At 42.1% G+C, this 20,984-nt stretch overlaps 1 protein-coding gene across 1 annotated transcript; it reads right to left on the bottom strand.

Annotated features, from left to right (window-relative positions):
• Nucleotides 1-1,868: 1,868 nt before the first annotated feature.
• On the bottom strand, nucleotides 1,869-20,297 carry BFSP1 (beaded filament structural protein 1). The gene is made up of 8 exons (XM_068186336.1): nucleotides 19,153-20,297; nucleotides 13,039-13,099; nucleotides 9,980-10,075; nucleotides 9,094-9,186; nucleotides 8,297-8,404; nucleotides 5,912-6,132; nucleotides 4,537-4,622; nucleotides 1,869-3,205 (listed from the first exon to the last, which is right to left on the bottom strand). The coding sequence occupies exons 1-8, from the start codon at nucleotides 19,521-19,523 to the stop codon at nucleotides 2,259-2,261; spliced, it is 1,983 nt and encodes a 660-aa protein (XP_068042437.1). The 5' UTR covers nucleotides 19,524-20,297; the 3' UTR covers nucleotides 1,869-2,258.
• Nucleotides 20,298-20,984: the final 687 nt, after the last annotated feature.

A 20,984-nucleotide genomic window follows, 5' to 3' on the forward strand; every position in this document is an offset into this window, starting at 1 on the left:
TAGAAGTTAGCCCCTAAAATTACGAGATTTACTATACACTTCAGCATGGTCACTATTAACCAGGTACTACTAGTGGTTTTCTGTATAATTTTCATGCAAATATACAGAGATTTAACAGACTGTAGCAGAATTTAGCCCTCACCTGTTCTTAGTCCTTGACTTCTGCTGGTTGCTGCCCAGGCAATGCAGTATGTGATTTCCTTCAGCAGTAAGTGCCATCAAACCAGCTTTAGGGGCAGTTCTTACATCACACTAAGATGCTGAGCAAGGGTTACAGGCATCATAAACCAGGTCTGGGTCAGCAGCCAGTGGTGGCACCACAGCACAAAAAGGATTAATGTTGTTGAGGTATTCACACGCTGGACGCCTCACCCAGGCTGTCCTGACATTGCCTCCTTGCCACTGAATGAGGCTCTTTGTATTCTGAACATTGGGGTCGCTGTATTGCAGTGAAATCAGATGGACTGGGAGAGAGGGAAGAATACCCAGTTCCCTCTAGGTACTGCCTGAACCTGTTTATACTCTGCTTTGTGACAGAATTATTAAACAGCCTGCCTATTGCTGCAGTGAAGGTAAGTTTTTGGGGTTTTTTTTTGTTTACTTTGCAACAGTCAAACTCTTTCAGCAGCAATTATTCTGGGCAGGTCACCAGAGCCCAGCCTGCATAGACATTGATAAATTCCTTCTCTGTAGTTATTTACACTGCTGATATATTAAACTGAAAAGCAACATGCTTTAGTAAGCCATGTCTGGAATAAACTCCCACAGCATTCCAATAAACCAGCATCGACAAAAAGTCCTGACTAAAATTGTGACTGTGAGAGTCACCTGTCCCTGTTTCAAAGAATAAGGTGCTACTTTACCAGACATAACAATCACAGTAGATCAGATGCTACACCTGTGCTGGACCTCATGAATGAAATAACCAAACCCAACATATTATTGAAGGAAAGTCTTGGGTGCTGTGAGGAGTTCCTGAAGCTCAGACTTGTCAGCTCAAATGGTTTTTATCCTTGCTTTGCTGCAGCTGACAGGAGTTAAAAGGCAAAAAGAAAAGGCACAACAATGGTGAAAGTAGAAATGAAAACTTTGAGAACTGGCATTGGATTGAACAAGAAATGTGTAGAGACCGCCCTTCAGTAAGTCTTGGGCTTTAGTGGGATCATTTGTGTGCCTGGAGTCAAGCTGAGGCCTAAAGTATGAGTACTTTAAGTAGAGCTCACTAATTACACACATACAAGCAAAATATTTCATTTCCCTGATGTTTTCTTTGTGGTTTGTTGTTTGTTTTCTTGAGCTGAAGGTTTCTGGGAGCTGCAGGAGTCTGTTGTTGCTGCAAGTGTTGCTTTTTCCTTCCCCAGGCATGGGGAGGTGGAAAGGTACTGCTTATTCCAACAATCCTGTGGAGCTCCATGTGACTGCAGGCGACAGGAGTGAGACAGGATCCTGTGGCAGTATGAAACTCTACAGTCCAAGGAAATACTTAAAAATAAAATACCTAAATACTCTGTCTTTGGCTGCAGTCTGCACAAAAGCTTGTTGGCATTTGTAAGTACATTAGTTGTGTTGGTGAAGGACAAATAGTAGCTTTTGTAAGGGAGATGTCCCTTCAGGAAATTTTATTCTGAGAAGATCTGCAGTAAGAGCTTATCTTGAGTACAGGAAGTTTGTCTTTATTTCCAAAAAGAAAGGTCTGCCAAGCTCATTGCTACTTAAAGACTCGGAAATGGAGAATTTTGGAACAGGTTATTTAAGAGGTATCCAGCCCTTTCCCTGGAAAAACTCCTGCGCACCTGTCAGGTGATGTTTACAAGTAGGGTGTGTGAGTCAATGTTATAGGCAAAATAAACCCACAGCGAGTATCTTCAGTAGAAGGCAAAACTTTTATTAAATGAACCAGATGTCACAAGTTAACATTTGCAGCTGTCTCAGAGATGGGGGGTCGTACAGCAGTTAAAGGAGCAGTAGAGGAATATGCAAATTTGTCCCGGATACTGTGGAAAGCCAGGCAGCTCTGTCATAATAATTTCTTCCCATGTGTCCTAATCATGAAAATCAGTTGCATAGGATGTGCCCTGGAGAGCACTACTGGTTGTTGCACCAAAGGTGAGCCTACATCAGACAGAATTGCCATCAAGGTTTCAATCTGTGCCATACCAAACAGCAAAAATCTCACTACTGTATCATTCGGTCAGGAAAAAAACACAGTCATTTAATAACTATGCCAGACAAGTCGACTATCAGAGGGTATGTGTCACTTAAGAGCCTTTGTCACCTGGTTTCTTCTTGCTTGTCTTCTCTATCATTGTCTCTACAATCATTGCTGTCTCTTCATATGTCTGAATTCTGTCATCTGAAAACTTCTCAATGGACTCCACCACCTCCACCTTCTCATAGCTCATGGAGCCAGGTAAGGCTGCTTCCCTGAACAAAAGGCCCTGCTTATCTTCTCGCTCATATTCTGTCTCTCGGAGGAGTCCTGGCTCAGTTGGGCTTATCAGACCAGAGGAAGGAACTGTCTCAGGCTCAGAGATGTCCGGGTACTTTGTGATTTGCTCAATTTTTCCTCTTGCTTTTTTCCCCCATTCAAGCACATCTTCTTTCCCCTCCTCTCTCTGTTTATCTGGGAGTTCAAACTCTTCCCTCCTTTCACAGATTTCCCCTTTCTCTTTTTCTGGTGGTTCAGCAGGTTCTGGCAGCTCTGGTATGGGCTCCACGTCACCACCATTCATCACCTTCCCATTGCCAGTGGAAACTGTGATCCCTCCCCCAGCAGGGATACAGGGGGCCAAGATGCATGGTTCTTCATAGCCTTCCTCCCCTGTCACCAGCACATAACGCCCTTTGGGATGGGCCTCAGACTTAGCCTCTGGTCTCTTGTGGACTTTTATTTTCTCCCTTACAATATTACACAATTTATCAAAGGCTTTACTAATCCGGGCTCCATCAGGCACGTCCTCTGGGCCCATTTCTTTTTCATCAGATTCTGATCCTTCTTGCTCAGGTTCACACCTGACTGAGCCTTCATGCCTAAACTCCATCTGATCTTGGTCAAAACCTTCCAGAGTTCTTTCGTACATTCTTTCAGGCGAGTGACTGTCAGTTATGTCTTTTGACATCAGCTCCTTTTTCCTTGCAGTTTTCTTTGTCAGGCCTTTTTGCCTGGGCTTTACACTGGCAATGTCTTGCATGGCCTGGGTGATATCTAAAGAAAAATCAAAGCAAAGGGAACAAAAAACACTGCTTGAATACAGTCACTGCAAATATTAGAGCTGCCTCTTGCCCTCACTACTGCAGGTGGAGAGCCTTTGTATCTCGGGGGGGATAAAAGCGAGCCAGGCACCTCCTCTCCTGAAAATTTGGAGTATGGACAGATGTTGAGAGTCATGTCAGGAGGGAGTAGCAGTGGCTGGTGGTCACAGAGCTGAGAAACCACCCATCTGCAATGGCATCACTCAGACACTGTCATTGAGCTCTTAGAACCCTGTGATTCTGACCTCCTGGGCAATCAGTAGCCACAGATCCCATGACAGCTTAGCAGCAGCAGGAGCATGGGCAAGGTACTGATTTCCATGGCATGAGCAGCTAGAGCAGAGGAGATAGGGGTTGGTACTGGTAATTACAAGAACAAGGGGACAGACAGATATTAACATATTTTCTCCAAGGCAGCTGTTTTGTCCCCTGCCACAGTACAGTAACACACATGAAATACCGTGCTCGTCATGCAGGAGGAATCAGTGGTGTGTCTAGAGACAGGCCAAATCCTCAGCATGTATAAAACACCACTTTGCATGACAGTAGTTATTTACAGATGCTGAGGATCTGGCCTCAGGCATTATATAAATGCCTCAGGCCATTTAATATAAAACTGCTTCAGTTCACACGGTAGTCAGAAAAATTACAGCTGCATTCCAAAAACATCCCTCATAGGATAGTTTGTCTCCATTCTCAAGGCAGTTTGTCATTATTAAAACTCCAGTGATCCTTGGATTTAAGTCATGCCATATGTTAGAACCTATCACATCAACTCCTTTGTTAAGAGCAGTCTTGCTCATTTAGCCCTGGCCAAATGAGCCAGGGCTCTTTCCTTGTCAGCAGGTTTACAAGCATCTTAATTCTAACATGCCAACATACAACATGGAGAAAACAACATTCATAGGAAAACAGGCCTCAAAAATGGCCTGTGGCACTCAACATGCCTTGGTGCTCTTTGCACATCACTAAAGTGCAAACAAACTCAGAATGAGTCAACACAAAACCTGCAGCTCTTTCCACCATTTCAGGTGCCTTTTTGATTTTACACTTGATTGGCCTAAGTAGTAAACTGTAGAACTTAGCAAAGAAATGCTTTTGCTTGTGGTTTTGGCCTTTGACAGCTTGTCTCAAGGCCAGCTGAGCTCAGCTGAAATTTATGCATTTACAAGCCTGTAGTCAGGCTGTCAAGACTGGTGGCCATATTAAAGACAGATGGACAAACAGCTTAAAATACTATGATGCTTCTCCTGACAGACACGGAAAGACACATCACAGTTTTACCTCTTCCCCTCGAAGCCTGAGGCTGGGCAGGTCGGTAAATCTGTGTGAAGAGAGTGACTGGGGTTCCTGCTATAGCAGAGTTCAACCTGGGGAGAATATGCACATCCATCAGTTCTTTCCCCACCATTTTGGCGAAAGCAAGTGAAATTGTGCAAAATCAAGCACAGAGGTTAAAGAAATGTATTTCTCTGTGGTGAGGAGTCAAAAAGAATGGCAGGAACCTGTTTCTTGTCTGGGGAAAATCAAGACAGTCACAGAACCTTCACAGGAGTGAGGCTGGTTTCTGCCAGCAGGAGACATGGGATACTCCAGTAGGTAAAATACACCAGTAATTACAACATGTAGCAATAGCTTTGCATTTAGCATGGCACTTTGAAAAGATGGGAAGTCTTTTAGATGGGTAAACAGTCAGTGCAAGCCTACCAGAGGTCAGCAAGGACTGTAAATCCATTTTTACCATGCTGGCTGGCAAAATAGGAAATTTGGAGCAGTCTTCCTTGGAAAACATTTGAGGAGTCATTAGTGTTAAGGGTTAAAAATTAAAATTGAGATGCAGGCCTATTGCAAAACAATTACAGTATCTTTGGCCTCCCCAGTCTGCTCTGCTGTAATTTGAGATCTTTTGTCCTGTCAGAGACCCTGTGTCGATGTGATTTTTGGCATTGAGAATTAGTCTGTGAAGATACTTCTAACTAGACCTCAGTGTCCAAAATAAGACGCTGAAAATTAATTAAATTCCCATTCCCCACACATAGGATGGACTATTTAGTGAGTGCTCTTACCCTGCATCTTCTGCACAGCCCAGAGCAGTAGTTTGGGTGCTCAGAGGTCTGTCTCTGCTGCTGTGAAAGATCCTTTTCTCCACTGTGGCTGATGGTTGCCATTAGAGGGAGACAGTGCTCCTCTGTAGGTTTAAGCACAACCCAAATCCTTGCCAATTTCTTGTATTTTTCCTCTTTCTCCCCACACCTGAGGAATGGCTTTGCTGTGAAGAATGCTTTGCTTTACAGGGCATTTGCTTTGTCTGCACCCTCCAAAAATCGACCTGCAGGTAGTGTCAAGGAAGTGTCACCAACACCCAGTCTGAGGAGAGGATGTTCAGATTGCTTTTGTGTGCTCTGTACACCAATGCCAGGACAGCATATGGAAAGGAGACTGCATGGACAGAAAAGCCCAAAATGCCTCTGACCCTTTCCTTGGCAGAAGTTTGACCAGATTTTGCACGTATTTATATTTCTATCCCTAGATATCTACCAGTGAAAGGTGTGAAAATGCTACGGCTTTGGGTGAATCAAATGTCCTTGAACATATGTTTTTCAAAAGAGATAAAAGAGATCACTGGTCACTTTGTGAGTGCCCAGAAATCCAGCCTTACCGGCTGTCCTCATTCTCGATGATCCGTTTGTACCGTTCCAGCTCATTCTCCAGGGACTGCTGGTAGATCACCAGCTGGCGGCAGTCAGTGGTGTACTTCTCCAAGATCCTCTCAGCCTCCTCTATCCCCTTCCTAAGGTTTTCAATCTGCTCATTGTAAAGCTGAATTTCATCATCATAACTCTCCTGGGTGTTTTTAATTGCTTGCTCCAACATGGTTGTCTGGTAAAATAAAATCGGTGCTGAAAGAAGCAGCTTTGGAAAATTCACCATCCCCATATTTTAAGCATAATGAAAGGCAAGTCATGCTTTATTACAATGTGATGCTGCACTGCTGAAACACAGGAGCAATTTCACTACCTTTGTTCAGTTATTCATAAAACAGTAACTTATCAGAGTGGGCAGGGACTTACAAGGACAGTAAAAGTTCTTAACTGGGAAGATGAGCTCAAGAAATACCCACTCCTCTTTCTCTGTGGTCTGCAGAGCGGGCAAATAAGACCAAAAGTCGCATTTTAAATAAAGAACTCTCCTTTTGAATTTAATTCCTCAGCCTTTTTCTTCATCGATAAAATCAATGAGCACATCAACCAGGAGGTGGCAAAAGTCACCTTCCAAAAATAAAGGTTGAGTTTCAGGTGGGATATTTCACCCTGTAAATCTGCCCTCACTATCTTCTGCTATTTTTAGCTATTTATTATAGCTATTTTGTCACTTTTTTCCCCCTACATTTCAAAGAGATGAACTCACAAAAAGTTAATGGGGCAATAAGTGACTAATGAATTCTTCAATAATTGATTTATTTCTATATGCTTCAGGCAAGATTAAAAAATTTAGGCTCTTTTAAGAGCCTAAATATAGAAGTGATGCCCCTTGTCATTGGTTTGGTTACGTTGGTAGTGTACGAGTAGACTGGGACTCTTTTCTGTTCAGTGCTCATGGGGTGGTGTCCATGACCTCTCAGGCACATGGCTGTCAGGTCCAAAAACAGGAAAGCAAAGAAACTTGATGACACCTCAGTCATCAGATCCAGCTTTCACCATCACAAGCAACTATGTTACTGACTTCCACTCATAAAGCTATTTCACTCTTTTAATCTCAAGGCACAAGAATGTATGAATGAATAATCTATTTCTAAATGGGATGGGAAGATTTGATTTTGAAAGCAGCACGATAAATTCCCCAAAGACTGCCTCTCTCCATCTGCCAGCAGAAAGCTGATTTCCTCCCCTTTTTCTCTATATTGATTCACTATTTCATCCCCCATATTGATTCCTGTCCATCCCAGAGCGCATGTGTCCTTTCCACCACAGCATCAGACGTGAGAAAGAGACCAAGGAAAATACACTGTCCTGACCCTAATGAAAGAAGTTATGCTCGGGATGTTATGAGCTGCTGCTATGGCTCTCCAAAGGAGTCCAAAATCCCACCAAAAGATGGTTTTGTCAATATTTCATTCCTCTCACCTGGATGGACACCTCAAGGCACAAAGGAAGCTGCACTTGGGGTCATTCTCCATCCCATCGGCTAAAAATGATTCAACTACATGGAGGTAGAGATGCTATTGGCAACTGTTCAGATCTGGTTTCTATCCACTGCAGCCTTCAGCTGCTCCTCCACCTCCTGCTACCCTCAGCCCTGCACTGCACTCAGGTTTAAAGGCACTGGCTGGAGACAGAAGGTAGATTTAGGGCAGGTTTGGCTGGGAGATGGGCAAGGACAACTAGTCAAAGTTTTGGCCAGACATTTTCTGCAAATCAAGGCTTGGCAAAAAGCATATGGTTTGTCCTGCTGGTAGTGTCCAGTTAAGAGATGGTGGCTTAATGCTTAGTAGTGACATGGATGAAGGCAGAAAGCCAAATGTAGCTCAACAGCCCTCTCAGTTTTGCTCCCCAAACCTGTCCAGTTCTTCCCACAGCAAGCTCAGCATTGGATGTGGCAGTGATAGAAAAGATTGGGCAGAGCCCTGAGGGTTCCCCATCAGTTTTCATGGAGCAAATTTCCAGCCAGAGCTCAGCAAGTAAGAAAGTCATAGGAGCCCTGTGGGACTTTTCCATTCACAATGACCTGCTGATTCTGTCCTGCAGGAATCCAGTTGCATTGTGGAAACCTTCCCACATCATCCCCTCTGATAAGCAAAGACAGCTTCATCGCACCTACAATACCTACAGCCCACCCTGGCCATCTAAACCTGACAATTTGTTCCACTGAGAGAATGGGAATGAAACAGCTGAAGAAAGAGATGGAAATCTAAAAGGAAAACACACTTCCAAGTCCACCAAGTTAACATAACCATGGTAAAGCCATGTTAGAGGTTTTACCAAGTAACCATAAAAAAGCAGATCATGGGCAACATGGCTGTGTTTGTGGCTAGTGATTTCAATACCTCTGTCTGCAGCTTGTATTTCTGTGCTTGTAGCTGGCAGAGGATGCTCTTGTATTCCTCCAGCTGGCTCTGCAGAACCGGGATCCTCCTCTCTGCTATCAGTTTTTCCTGGTTGGAAGAAAACAATGTGTGTACAGGAAATTATGTTTCACTCCTAGAAAGCGCCAAAAGAAATTGCACTACTGGAAATAAACTATAAAGACAAATAGAAAATGGCAAAAGACAGATAAAAGATGGGTATTGAACCTCAAGCCAAATTCTGTTGAATGGTAGCACAGCTTTAAGAATAAAGATATCAGATGGCAGGACTGTAACAGTAGAGCTTAGACCCTGTTCACATCTTCTTTCAAATAATAAACATTCCTGCCATAGACACTCATATTGGTGGAAATCACCAAGTTTTCATCTATTCTGTATCAATTAATTTTATTTAAATTTTCACCATATCTCACCCTTCAGGATAGGATTTCCTTTCTCTTCAAATATTCATATATCCTGCCAGCTCCTCCTCAGAGAAGAAACACAACTACTTCAAATACCTTTGTATCACACATTTATGGGACTAATATATATGCTGGAGTGCACCTGACAAAGCTAATCTCTCTTTCCTCATTGATACAGTTTTTCAAAGCTACAGTAATTTTTTTCTCCCACATTCACTATTCAGTACTTACACATTGTTTTGACAGTTTTCCCCTAACCTTGGAGCAGAAGTTAAAGGATCTGGGACACTTTAGTTGCAAACATTATCTCTTTCTTACTTAGAGGTGCATGCACTTCCCAACAGCCATACTTGCCTCACATATGCCAGTGGTTATTGGGGACACACGAGGAGTGGTCTGGATGATCTGCTGCAAGACATTGACATAGGTCTGGATTTCCATGAGGTTCTGTGATAAGGTAAAAACATTTTCATTAGAAAATGCCATAGCAAGGTAGACATTTCCATGTATTCCTGGGGCTTATTTCTAGATATGTAATTCTTTTAACCTGTAAAAGTCCAATTCATGTTGAGGCTTGGGTTTGGAATACGATTTTATAACTGCTTTTGAGTGCAGGAGTGCTAGCAGTTTTGTCACACTGAGGTATATCACAGACTTTTGGCTAAGGACTATACAGTTCATAGTCTTAATTGAAGATTCCATGATTTCCAATTTCACAGGAGATTTTCAAAATAAGAATCACAAATACCTTTGCATGTGGCCTGAAAAAAAAGAGTCACTTTTTTCAAAAACAGCAAAGATGGGACAGTAGCCTGATCCCAAGACCCACAGTTCTCCCAGGAAGAAGGCAACAAATGTTAAAGTCAGATGCAGTGGAATCATACATCCACAGGCATATGTCTGCTGATTAAGTGGAGTGCACTTTCCCAAAAAATTGGATGATGAAAGCAACAGCTTCCTTAGCATGAAATATAAGACAGCTTGATCTGCACTTTGGGTTAAACGATGACACCAGGTTGACAAATTCAAGACTCTGCTACAGCTGGAGTGACTGGACCCTGAGAAGTGTGTTTGGGTGCTGGAAACCATCCATCTGTTGTGTCCACTGAAAATAAACAGTGCTATATGCACCCCCCAAAACACGAATGCAATTTGCTTTAATTTGCCACCATTTGATCATGGAGAAGGGCAAAGTTCCACATCTATCTCTACAAGGAAAACAGCAATTTCAGCCAGTTACCTTCTTGTATCTGTCCTTTGTAGCATTGATGTCATCCTGCAGGAACTGGGACTCGATCTGCAACTCCAGGTTGCACAGCAAGGCCTCATCAGCTTCCTGCAATGCAGAGACACGTGGCATGGTGGGATGCGTGGCTGAGTGCCAAACCCACAGCAGTCCCACAGGCACTGCATCAGTCACTGTGCCCCTGGAGCAGCCTGCCTGGAGTGTAAGAGCCAACTGGAACATACAGCAATATCATGAAACCAGCAAGCAGGAGCCATGTTATTCACCATGCCTTGCACAAATGTAGTTTACAATAGAGTTTGGCACTGGCACTGTCAAAATAACGCTGGGAGCCAAGTAGCAGACATTTGATATATGAGATTTTGATGTTAAAATCTTGAAACGGTGAATGAGTCTTAAACAAATGAGCCGAAATCAGCCGACTAAGGCGTTGATTTCTCTAGTGTCATGACAAGATCTGAGGTATCCTGATGCCTTTTTAAGGTCCCTAGTGAAAAAGTCCTTCTAAAACCCCAGGATGGTCCGCAGTATTTGCACTCTCTTTGGTGTGTTCTCAAATGCCACAGATGTTTATCAGTTTGGAGTAATTTCTGGAAATAAAAATGACAGTTGACCAAGTTTAGAAAAAATCACCTTGCTGCACAAGTTTATAATTCTTTGGGATGTGCAAAGACAAAAGCTGCTAACATACAATTAGTTCAAAGAAAAAACCATATGACTAGCAACCATGATCTCAGAGTACACAGGTATGAGTGGCATTGGTCTTTAAACCTAATGAAATCTCAATTTCTGTTCAAAGGCCTAATTTACATTTTTCCTATGTTACGTTATTTAACACAAAACATGGAATTTAGGATAATTTCCATGGAACTTGTCAATATATTTTACAAATATGTGAGAGTAGTGATATGTTTTATTTTTCTATTTAATGCATTATTTCCTGTTTAGGTTTGGCATTAACTACGAATGTAAAATATAATTTTTGAGAAAGCATCTTAAAAATTTTTAACTGAATCTTCCTTGCAACTGTATAAAACTTGCCAGTTCCTCCACCAGTTTGCAATTTGCCTCAAGAAAATCCTGTTTTCTGCATTTAAGTCAAAGAATAAAAAAATAAGTACTTGAAGGAATCACTTTCAAATTACCCATGTGCCATTATCAGCTGTAAAAATCTGTGAGCGGATCACGGGTTGCAAACAAACCACGGAGATCTGTGGGTGCAGCACATGACTGGTAGAAGAGGATTTTGCCTTTTGCATGCATACAGCACGCGCTGTTCCAAAAATGTGTAGATGTTGGCTGTCTCATTGTGCTGCTAAGCCTCCCAGGCACTCAACTCTCCAGCAGGCTCTGCTTTGTGAGCCAGGGGCTGATTCAGACACATCCAGCCCAGCACATTCAGAGCCAGCCATCAGGAATGCCCGCTGCTTTTCTGCGCTCCTCTCCCATCCTATTGAGAGGAAGATCAGCAGGACAATGGCCATGTTGGGAGGTTTGGGAGGGAGCCAAAAAAAGCCCCCAGGCCCTCAGATAATACCTACAAGCAAATATTTCTGCATGTGATAAACAAAAGCAGTTTTTGGCTTTCCAAATGTACCCTCAAAGGGGGGAAATAATTCTGCTTTTATTCTATGCTTTCAAAGCAACCAGCTCCCTCAATGGAGTTGTGTATCAGAACAGTGTAGTGTCTACACATTTTCTTTTGAACTTTGCAGTATTTGCTAATCACTCAACTTCTGAAAAGCCATTCTGCTTTATGTTATGATTCCAGAACACTGGTCCATGTGCTGAAGCAATATTATCATTACTGTGGAAGAGAAATTCTTTAGATCTCTCCAGAACCAGTGTTTTCCCAGCTGACAGATAAAGAATGAGTTTGCACCTGCACGTGCAGGTTTTCAGGGGACATCCTGGGCCCTGTACAGAAACCATCTGTATTCTCTCCAGCACTTGGTGCTCCCAGTGCAAGAAGCTGCTGCAACAGGGGTGTCCAGGGACATCCTGGGATAAAAAACACTCTTGTGCCTCAAGATTAGGTGAGCTGTGCCTAGGGTTGGTGAACCAATTCACTTTTCTTTAGCTGCAGATTTGTTGAGAGGAACTGCAAAGACAGACTTACCAGCTCCAACAACCCCTTACAAAAGAGATAACGTCACTAATTTTTTAAGGGTTTTCAGGATGTTCAAGAGCAGATTGTTCTGGAAAACAACTGACGCAGGATGTCAAGAGCTCACTGGAGATAGAAATGCTAAAACGCACTTTCTGTCTTTTCTTAATATAAAACATGCATATCATTGATATGACAGTGGTCCAGCAGATCAGGTCCAGCCATTTGTAGCAAGGAAACAAAAAAATAATTGCTATCTAATCCACCTTTAATTGTTTTCCAATACCAAAGATGAATGATAGCCTGTGCAAAGGGGAACTGGGGGAAGATATAATACTGTGTTCTTCACCCAGATGAAGGCTAGCAGCGAGAGAGGATGAATCAGGATTTTTCAGTTTCACAGACCTGGTCTGGAAACTTCCAAAATACTTCAGCCAGCTTTTATCTTTCTCTGAGCTTTATATTACATTAAATGTTGTTATTTTTATTATTGCTTTTCCCATTGTATTAGTTTAAGAGCATGTATCTTGATATAAAAGGAACAAACCTGTGGGAGCTGTGGCTTCTCTTTTATTTGGAAACCTAATGGGAAGCTGAGGGTCTGTCCTGGGAAGGGCCAACCATATCCTGCAAGGGACTAAGGAGCTTTGAGATACTCCAGGCTTCAAAACATGGACTTAATCAGCAATTCTTCATAGCACAGTTATCACTAGTGACTGTATTTTAATACAGTACCTGTGTTTAAAAAGTGTGGAGAAAAGGTACGCACATGCCGAGGCTCAGACACTTAGACAGGGAGGAGGAGGATGGAGAAGGGCGTAAGGATAAGGAATGCCTTGCTCTGACATTTAATCTTCCCACTGCTTCTTCAAAGCAGCTCGCTGTATTAAATGAAACCAAAGGAAAAAAGTTTTACACTTTTTCCCTGGCATTTTCCCAGACTTACTTTATTAAGGCGCTCCAGGGTTTCTTTTAGCCTCTGCTGATATTCACGTTCGTTTCTATACCTGCAAGTAGAGAAAAGGAGATAAAGTTCAGCGGTTCATCCCTCTGCAAACTGCATTTTCATCTGCACTGTCATGCACAAGATATGCTCCATGCTAAAGGAGAATATGAATCTTGGAAGGGCCCAAAATATTTTTTCATAGATTGGCATTAATTATTTTTTGGTCCCAGATGCTGAGAGTAATTTCAGAATTGCCTAAATTCTTGTCTTCAACTTACGTAACAGAATACAATGAAATGCCATATATTTGCTATAACTTTTTTACAGAATTTTCAAGAATAGATTATCTACAATAAAAGCATATTCCATTGGTATTGCACTGCAGTGACAGCCATTCAGCAGTGATTACTGTGTGAGGATTTGTTACGATGGCACGTGAACATTTAATTGCACTGGTCTTGGTTTTCTATTATACCTGCTGTTGCTCAAAAGGCACTTTAATGACAGACACGTTAAACACGAATATTGCAATTTTACATATTGACCATGTAGGAAAGATGTTGGATTAAGATGCTTAGATGGATCAAGCTTTGTGTCCCCTTTAATGGTAATTTGTATATTAGCTTGGTCAGAAAAACAAGTGAGCCTTAGTAAGGACTGCATTTAACCAACTATTCTTATGCTTTTATAAAACCTCTACAAGTGCATGAAGTGCATGTTCCTGATGCCAAGATGGATGTGTAATGTGTTTATGTTTGGTTTGAGGAAACAGCACATATTCTTTAAGAATTAGGGCTTCACATTTGTATGTAAATAGAATTATTTTCTAGAAAATCCTTTTAGCCACAGAGCACAAAACTTACTTGTTGATTATTGTAATTTATTCCCTTCCTTAAGTAAACCTCATATGCAATGTTTAACAGTAGATTTGGCTTAATAAGACTCCATTAAAAAACAAACAAACAAAGAAACAACAAAAAAGCTCATGAAAAACCACCAGCCAGAAGCAACTTTGGCAACTTTGCCATCAGTACTGAACAAGTGACTTATCAAACTCCAACAGCAGCAGAAATACAGTCTTAACCAGTTAAGTTTAGCACTTTTCTTTCCCTAAAATAATAGATGTAGAGAGATATAAAAAAGCTATCATTATCTTACTTCCTACAAGAAACACTCTGGCGGGTGACGAGTCAGCTCTGGTGATAAGGAGTCTTCATTTGCAGTAAAAGCAATGGACATCAATACAAGCCAAAATTCAGAACTGAACATAAGTCCCTGTTTGTCTTCTGAAATAATTGATCCAGCCCAGATGTGCTGTCAATATCAAAGGGATTTCCTCCCTTTGATTTTTAATTTAAGTCAACTGGGAACCTGACAGTTCCTGGACTGAACACATCAAGGATCTAGTTGTAATGATCATGTCAACCTCAGTTCCTCCTTTTCATCTCCTGAAGGATGAACAACCAGTGTTATTATCAACTCTTTCAACACATACTGGAAAGCTGAGTGGATGATGTCACTCACAAACTGACCAGGACCACAAAGGAAGAACTTGGCAGAGCAAGGAAATGGATTTAACCTGGTGCTGTGGTTTACCAACTTCTTCTGAAATCCCAGAATATTAGCAGGGTTGGTCACTGGTCTATTTTCAATTCTTACACGAACAGCAAAGAGCCAGGTGAAAATGATAAGGTTTTATTTCATTATTACGCTAACAAATTGCTGATAAGACTAAAACAATGTCCTTTTTTGCCAATTAGTACTAACACCAGTTTTACTTCCAAGGCTAGAATATTTTTCAGCTTCAGAAGTGAGACTGCCTTTGTTTCAGGTGTTTAACAAGTAGCTCAACTCCAGCCAGTTTTCTATCTATTTAATTTTTTTTCTGTGTGCACTTGACAGTATACACTTTCTGACAACTGAGCAAGAATGCAGCAAATTGTGGCATCTTGTGAAAATCAAATACACAGTTGCAATAAAAGGCTTGTTTTCTACTCACAATAATATACAACCATCTGATGGATTCAGTATCTGAACCTCAGCCCTAATGTAATTCAGATCTCCCTCATTGCTGGATCCTCACTCAGAAAATTTTTCGCTTACTAAAATATTCAGCTACATTTTCCTTCACTCTCAAATAACCCAAATATGTGTTGTGCCACACAGCCATAAATCCACCTGGCAGCTTGAGAGAGTTAGTGTTTCATGATTATCCTTTGAAGGAGAATTTCTTTCAAGTGATGTTCAATTTTTTCCACAAGACCAGTGCAAAAGTGCTATGGACCTCTTTGAAATGTTTCAGAGACGTCAGGATGCCTCTGTGCCGGCTGAAATGTATCTGTGAGTGCAATGGCTGACAAGTCGCAACCCTGTTATGCTTCAAAGTTGATTTTGATGTTTAGCAATTGGCTAGTCATGTCCAAAAATTTTTTAATAGATGGTTGCTGATCAGACATTCCTGGAGCTTAAGAGCCATGAAGTTAATTTGCTTCATTTAAAAAAAAAAAAAAAAAAAAAAAACAAAAAAAAAAAAAAAAAAAAAAAAAAACCAAAAAAAACCAACAAAACACGAACCTTCTCACCTAGTCAGGTAGCTTTAGGTCGGCTACAAATATTTTTGGACTGTTGAAAGAAAAAGTATGTTAACTGTTTTTTTTTGCATAGGGGAAAAGAATGGAGGGGAGGGAGCTGCCAGACTCAAAGAAAGCAGATCAGAGGATTAAAGATTTCAGTCACCTCTTTTTTTTTTTGGACCATGCCTCTGCTGCAGTGCAAGGGCTCGCTCCCCTCCAAAGAGGAAACAGCAACAATCCACCCCAGCAATGCACAATGACCAGATACTCAATTTGGTGTCAAACCTGAGCCTTTCATCTGAAGAAAAATGGTGCCTCTCTGTTGAATCCTACTGAACTTCTGCACCTCTTGGCTACTACCTTTGTCATTTTCTCTTTCCCTGATCCACTTCACTAACCTTCTCTCAACAGACAGCAATTTGGATGCCAAGGACAGCACAGACTATGAAAGAGAGGTCCTACAAGGATGATGGACAGACCAGGAATAGTTGTCATCCAGGGTCATACCCTGAATGCTCAGATGAGCCCAAGAGGGCTGTGCTCTGCTGATTTATGAACAGATTCTACCTGTGTTATCAAGAAGCCACTGCCGAGCAGCTGACAACCACAGGGCAAAATTCTGGCAGATTGTGGAGAGTGTGGAGGGCAGGCAAATGCTCCTCATCTTAGCTGCAGCAGGATAAAGTCCTTCCTATCACCAGAGATGCAGTAGCAGTGGCAAGAAAATCCTTGCAGACAGGGCTGGAAGGCAGCTTTGCCAGTGGAGCCCCCATATCCCAGCTATTGTGTTTTACCACTTTTCGTTTTCTCACACGTGTTGGGTCTCCACTGTGGCCTCAAAGGGTGTTAGCTCATCAGAGTATCACCACGCAGCACATCTTGGAGAACACTGTGCCAATTACTGTGTCCAGGGATTCATATTGCCTGTTCAAAATTCACTGTATTAGCAGGGCACAATTTTTTAAATTAAACAATTGATTAGCAAGACTTTTAATTTCTGAAGTCCATTAATCCTGTTTGGTCAAGACCACTAAAATCTGCATTCCAGCATCTTTCCCAATATCATGGAGAGAGAAATACCATCCTGTCCCACAGCCAGATACAATGTTGCCATAACAGTGGTGGTCAATAAAGGCAGCATAATTAGTCTTTTTATGAGATGCATCCAGACTATTCCCAGAATTGATTTTTTTTTTTTTTTTTTTTTTTTGCAACTTCAATAGAAAGAATTCTCCCCTGGTACAGAGTCTGAACTATTCTTGTTAATGAGGAAAGCTATGAATGTGACCAGAGAGGATTAAAAAATAAATTTTAATCTAAGTTCTACTTTTTAATGGTCCATGAACATTTAATTGCACAGACCCAGTAGTCTCAGGCCCTACTCTGTCTAAGGCCTATTTATATAAATGTAGCTTAAAAGGTTTACTTAGATATAAATCTATTTCCCCAATAGTGAAGGTGAGTGAAAGAATGTGTTGTAAAAGTCAAAATTCTTTGAATTAGTGAAGGACACAGACATTTGTCAGTTAATTGATTCAAAATGCTCCCCTCTAAGAGATTTTGTTAATCCTAGTGCACCAAAAGCTTTATGGTTCAAGATGCAGCAAGAAACCTGCAGTGCCTGTTGCCAACAGAATGCAGACTCAGGGAGGAGAGCAGGGCTTCAGCACAAGAATGTTTCCGGTTTCAGCAGCCCCTAATAGGGCACAGAAGATTATTCCTCCCATATTTTGTTTAGGGACCTTTGTTTATAACTTTCAGGAACTGAAATCAGAGCCATCAGATGGCAGAGAACATGTTGCCAGACCAGTGGCATTGTTTTAAAACCTGCAACTCAAAACCATTCCAAGTATTTCAGACACTGAAGAAATGTTCATATCTGTCTTCTACATAAATTCAGCAGCTCCCAACGAAAAAAAAATAAAAAAGAACCACCAAAATTCACTTGTTGATGTAAACCAATTGGTGCAATTTGGTTAAAAAGCAGCCACTGTCCTTCCATTGTCATGGCCCTGTGTATCTTTAATTTTTAAATTGCAATTTTTGGCTTTGATTTAGTCAAAGTTTCCTTCTTACTTTTGTTTACAGTTGCTGAGTGAGCATCCCAGGATTGTACAACAAAGTACCACCCTTTTTTTTTCTAGGAAGCCACTAACTACCCCTTTAGCAGGTCCTAAATCTTACTTTCTGAAAGCACAGTCCTTTTTGTTGTCTCCTCCTCTGGATTTTCAATGCCCTGTATTATTCCCTGCCTATTTATAGTTTGCTTAAAGCAGCTCTAATAAAAGCAAATTACTTTGTGTCACATTACTAATCCTGTACTATTCACACAGATTTTTAACTAACATGCAGCTAGAAAATTAAGTACTGAGTGTAGTCAAATACTCATGGGCACTGTGCAATGAAAACACAGGAGCAAGTACCAGAGTTAACAGCTAAATTACAGCATTGACTCTTAGTTGAATTTCCTGCTCATAAAAATTGGAATACAATTCTGCCTAATCAAGTACTTATTAGCCACTGGCACTGAGCCAGGACACTCTAGACATCTGGCCACTGGCAGCAATCAGTGCCTCAGTGCACCTGGATGGGCTATTCTCTCCTGTCAGATGAAAAAGAGAGATCGGGGCTTGGTATTTCTATAGGTATGCTGTATCTCACAACACCCACGTGGCTGCTCATTTGGCAGTGTGCCAAATTTTCATGGGTGAAATAGCCAGATAGACAATTTGGGAGTAAAAAAATCCCTGACCAATAAGTAACAGGAGGATTAAACTCTTTTGACCTATGAGCAATGCTCACCAACTCTTGTGTAATTAAGCCATGTGACCAAAATTCCCTGTTGCTGGAGGGAAGGCACTCATCTCCATCAGCATGTGAGGCTCCTGCTCTTTGATTTATGGTTGTACAGAGGTTAAAGAGGTGAAATGTGGGGAAGCCTATTTTTATTGTTTTAGTGGCATGAGATGGAAATACAAGATGCAAGTCAGAAGAGGAGGGCAAATTTTACACACCAGGAAAAAAATGTATCTCCTTTCTTTTCATGTCACATCAAAGATGTGGTTGGTACAGACTGGCCCAGGTGCTTCATAGTGGCTATAAATAAGAGTTTCTCAGAGACATCCCGCACATTTCAGGAGATGTTTGGCATTGTGTAACTCTGGGCTGCTCAGACACAACACTTGCTTTGATACACCTGGGAGTCAAATAGAGTTATTTCCTCTTTGCAGCTCAGAGCTCAGTTCTCCTAAGTCTAATGAACAACAGCAGCCAACATGTGCCATGGCTGCTGCTGTGGAACGGAGAGGGCATTTTCCCATCTAGGAGCAGTGAGACCATAAAAGGCAAAGCTGCAGCTCCCTAAGTCCTGGTACCTTACTTTTTGCCATGGGCTTACATGCCATCCCTCTTGAAAAATCTGACACACACACAGAGGCATCAGCCACACACGAGAAGTAGCTGGTGACACTGAACCCATCCCTACTACAAAGATTAACTATGGAAATGACACCACCCATCTTCCGTGGATTGTAAGCCTTACTTGTTGCGATACTCATCGAGCATGCGCTGGGCATCCTTCTCCTCCCGTTCCAGCTTGGCTCGGTCAGAAGCCAGCTCCCGCATCCTCTGCCGGTTGAACTCGATCTGCCCAGCAAAGGCTTCGTCCAAGCCCACCAGCTCATCCATGCGCTGGAAGGTCTCCAGCTGCTTGCGCAGGATGGTGTTGCGCTGCTCCAGTACACGCGCCCGGTTGATGTAGCTGGCGAAGCGCTCGTTGAGCTCCTGCAGGTTCTCCAAGCCCCGGGCTTGGGCCAAACTGTCGAATTCCGGGGAGCCTCGCAGCTCATCGTAGGCATCTGACCGCTCGTACTTCTCCTTGCGTACCTCACGGAGGAAGCTGCTCCTGTACATGGCTTCAGAGGGGCTGTGCAGTGCTGGAGTCCCCTCTTGTGTGCCTGCCTGTCTCTCCAGTTTGGATCTGAATTATGTCTGGGGGGCTTGGGGAAGAAGAACTGAACATAATCACCCCCACCCCCCCAGACGATTAGGACTTGTCTCCAGGGTGGTTTGTGGCACTAAAGGCATCATCTGTGGCAGTGAACTAAATAAATCCCAATGGCCCCGCCTTGGAGCTGCCCATCAAGGCATCAGCATTTCAGAGGAGTGGCAGGCACAGAAGGGCTAGGGGCTTTTCTTTTCGAGCATTGCAATTGTGTACAGCCAGGATAAAAGAGAGCAACGTCCAGCTTTCACCCGGTGGATTAAAGCATTGTCCATGGAAAACAAAACAACTGCTTTGCAGTTTTGGAGGCTGAGCTCAAAGCCTTTCATGGCTGTGCTGGGGGTAGAGCTTTGTCCCATGGGGGTGTCCCCAGGGCTGTGCACAGAGGCCTTCTGCTGAGACAGGATTTTACTGTGAGTGGATGGCAGCCCTTGATTTTTTGTTATTTGACAGTTTTGTGATCATTTAGAATGACAGAATAGTATATAAAAATTAATATGATTCCAGCTCCATGGGTAATATTTGGGCATTTGCTTCTCACTTCAGACTTCATGTCAGACTTTTCTGCAGGTTGATTCTACCTGGCATGAGAAGCACCCAAGGAGCAGTGGTATTAAAACCCCTGGCTTAACAAAGCCTCTGTGGGAAGCTACTTTCTTTGGGGATAGCCAAAAGCCATGTCACCTCATGACTTGGTGGACTTTCCAGGGGGAGCCACCATTCTTCCTTTAATTCCACTGTAATGGAGTCGTGTGTGCTGCCATTCCCTGAGAGGCTTTAATTTCCCCTCGTTGCATCTCCTCTAGTATTTTTTTTCCTGTCTTTCATTTTGAAAAAAATCCTATTTCTTGGATGTGTTCTTCCCTAATTTATTTGCCCAGACAAAAAGCCCACACCAAGCCACTCCAGTTTTGACATCTCTGTAAATAATTCATATAAAAGTCAATTTCACTTCTTAATGGTCATATCTTAAATGAATACGTAAATCTCATGTATTTTGAACAGATCTCAAGGCACTGATGGCAAGTACAGAGGTGAAGAAAGAAGCTAGTGCTCAGCTAACTCAAAAAGTTCAACTTCAAAAAGAAAGTCTGGGTTCTCTGCTACTAAATCTGAATCAAAATGAGGAAAAGTTCATTAGACATTTCCTACATATTTCTTATTCTGCTTCAGATTATTTGGAAGTGCCATGGGGAAAGATCAAATGATTTTTCAGAAAATTAACTTAGGCTGTGCACACATACTGTGCAGCTCCACAGTCTACTTCCAAAGTATATAAATAGCAATACAGAGATAGATCTTTCAGAAATGTCTGGGATCTTTATGAACCAGTGAATGTGAAACCACTGGTCTCCATGCTGCACAAACAT

Source organism: Anomalospiza imberbis, chromosome 3 (assembly GCF_031753505.1).
Source record: "Anomalospiza imberbis isolate Cuckoo-Finch-1a 21T00152 chromosome 3, ASM3175350v1, whole genome shotgun sequence".
Lineage (NCBI taxonomy): Eukaryota > Metazoa > Chordata > Aves > Passeriformes > Viduidae > Anomalospiza > Anomalospiza imberbis.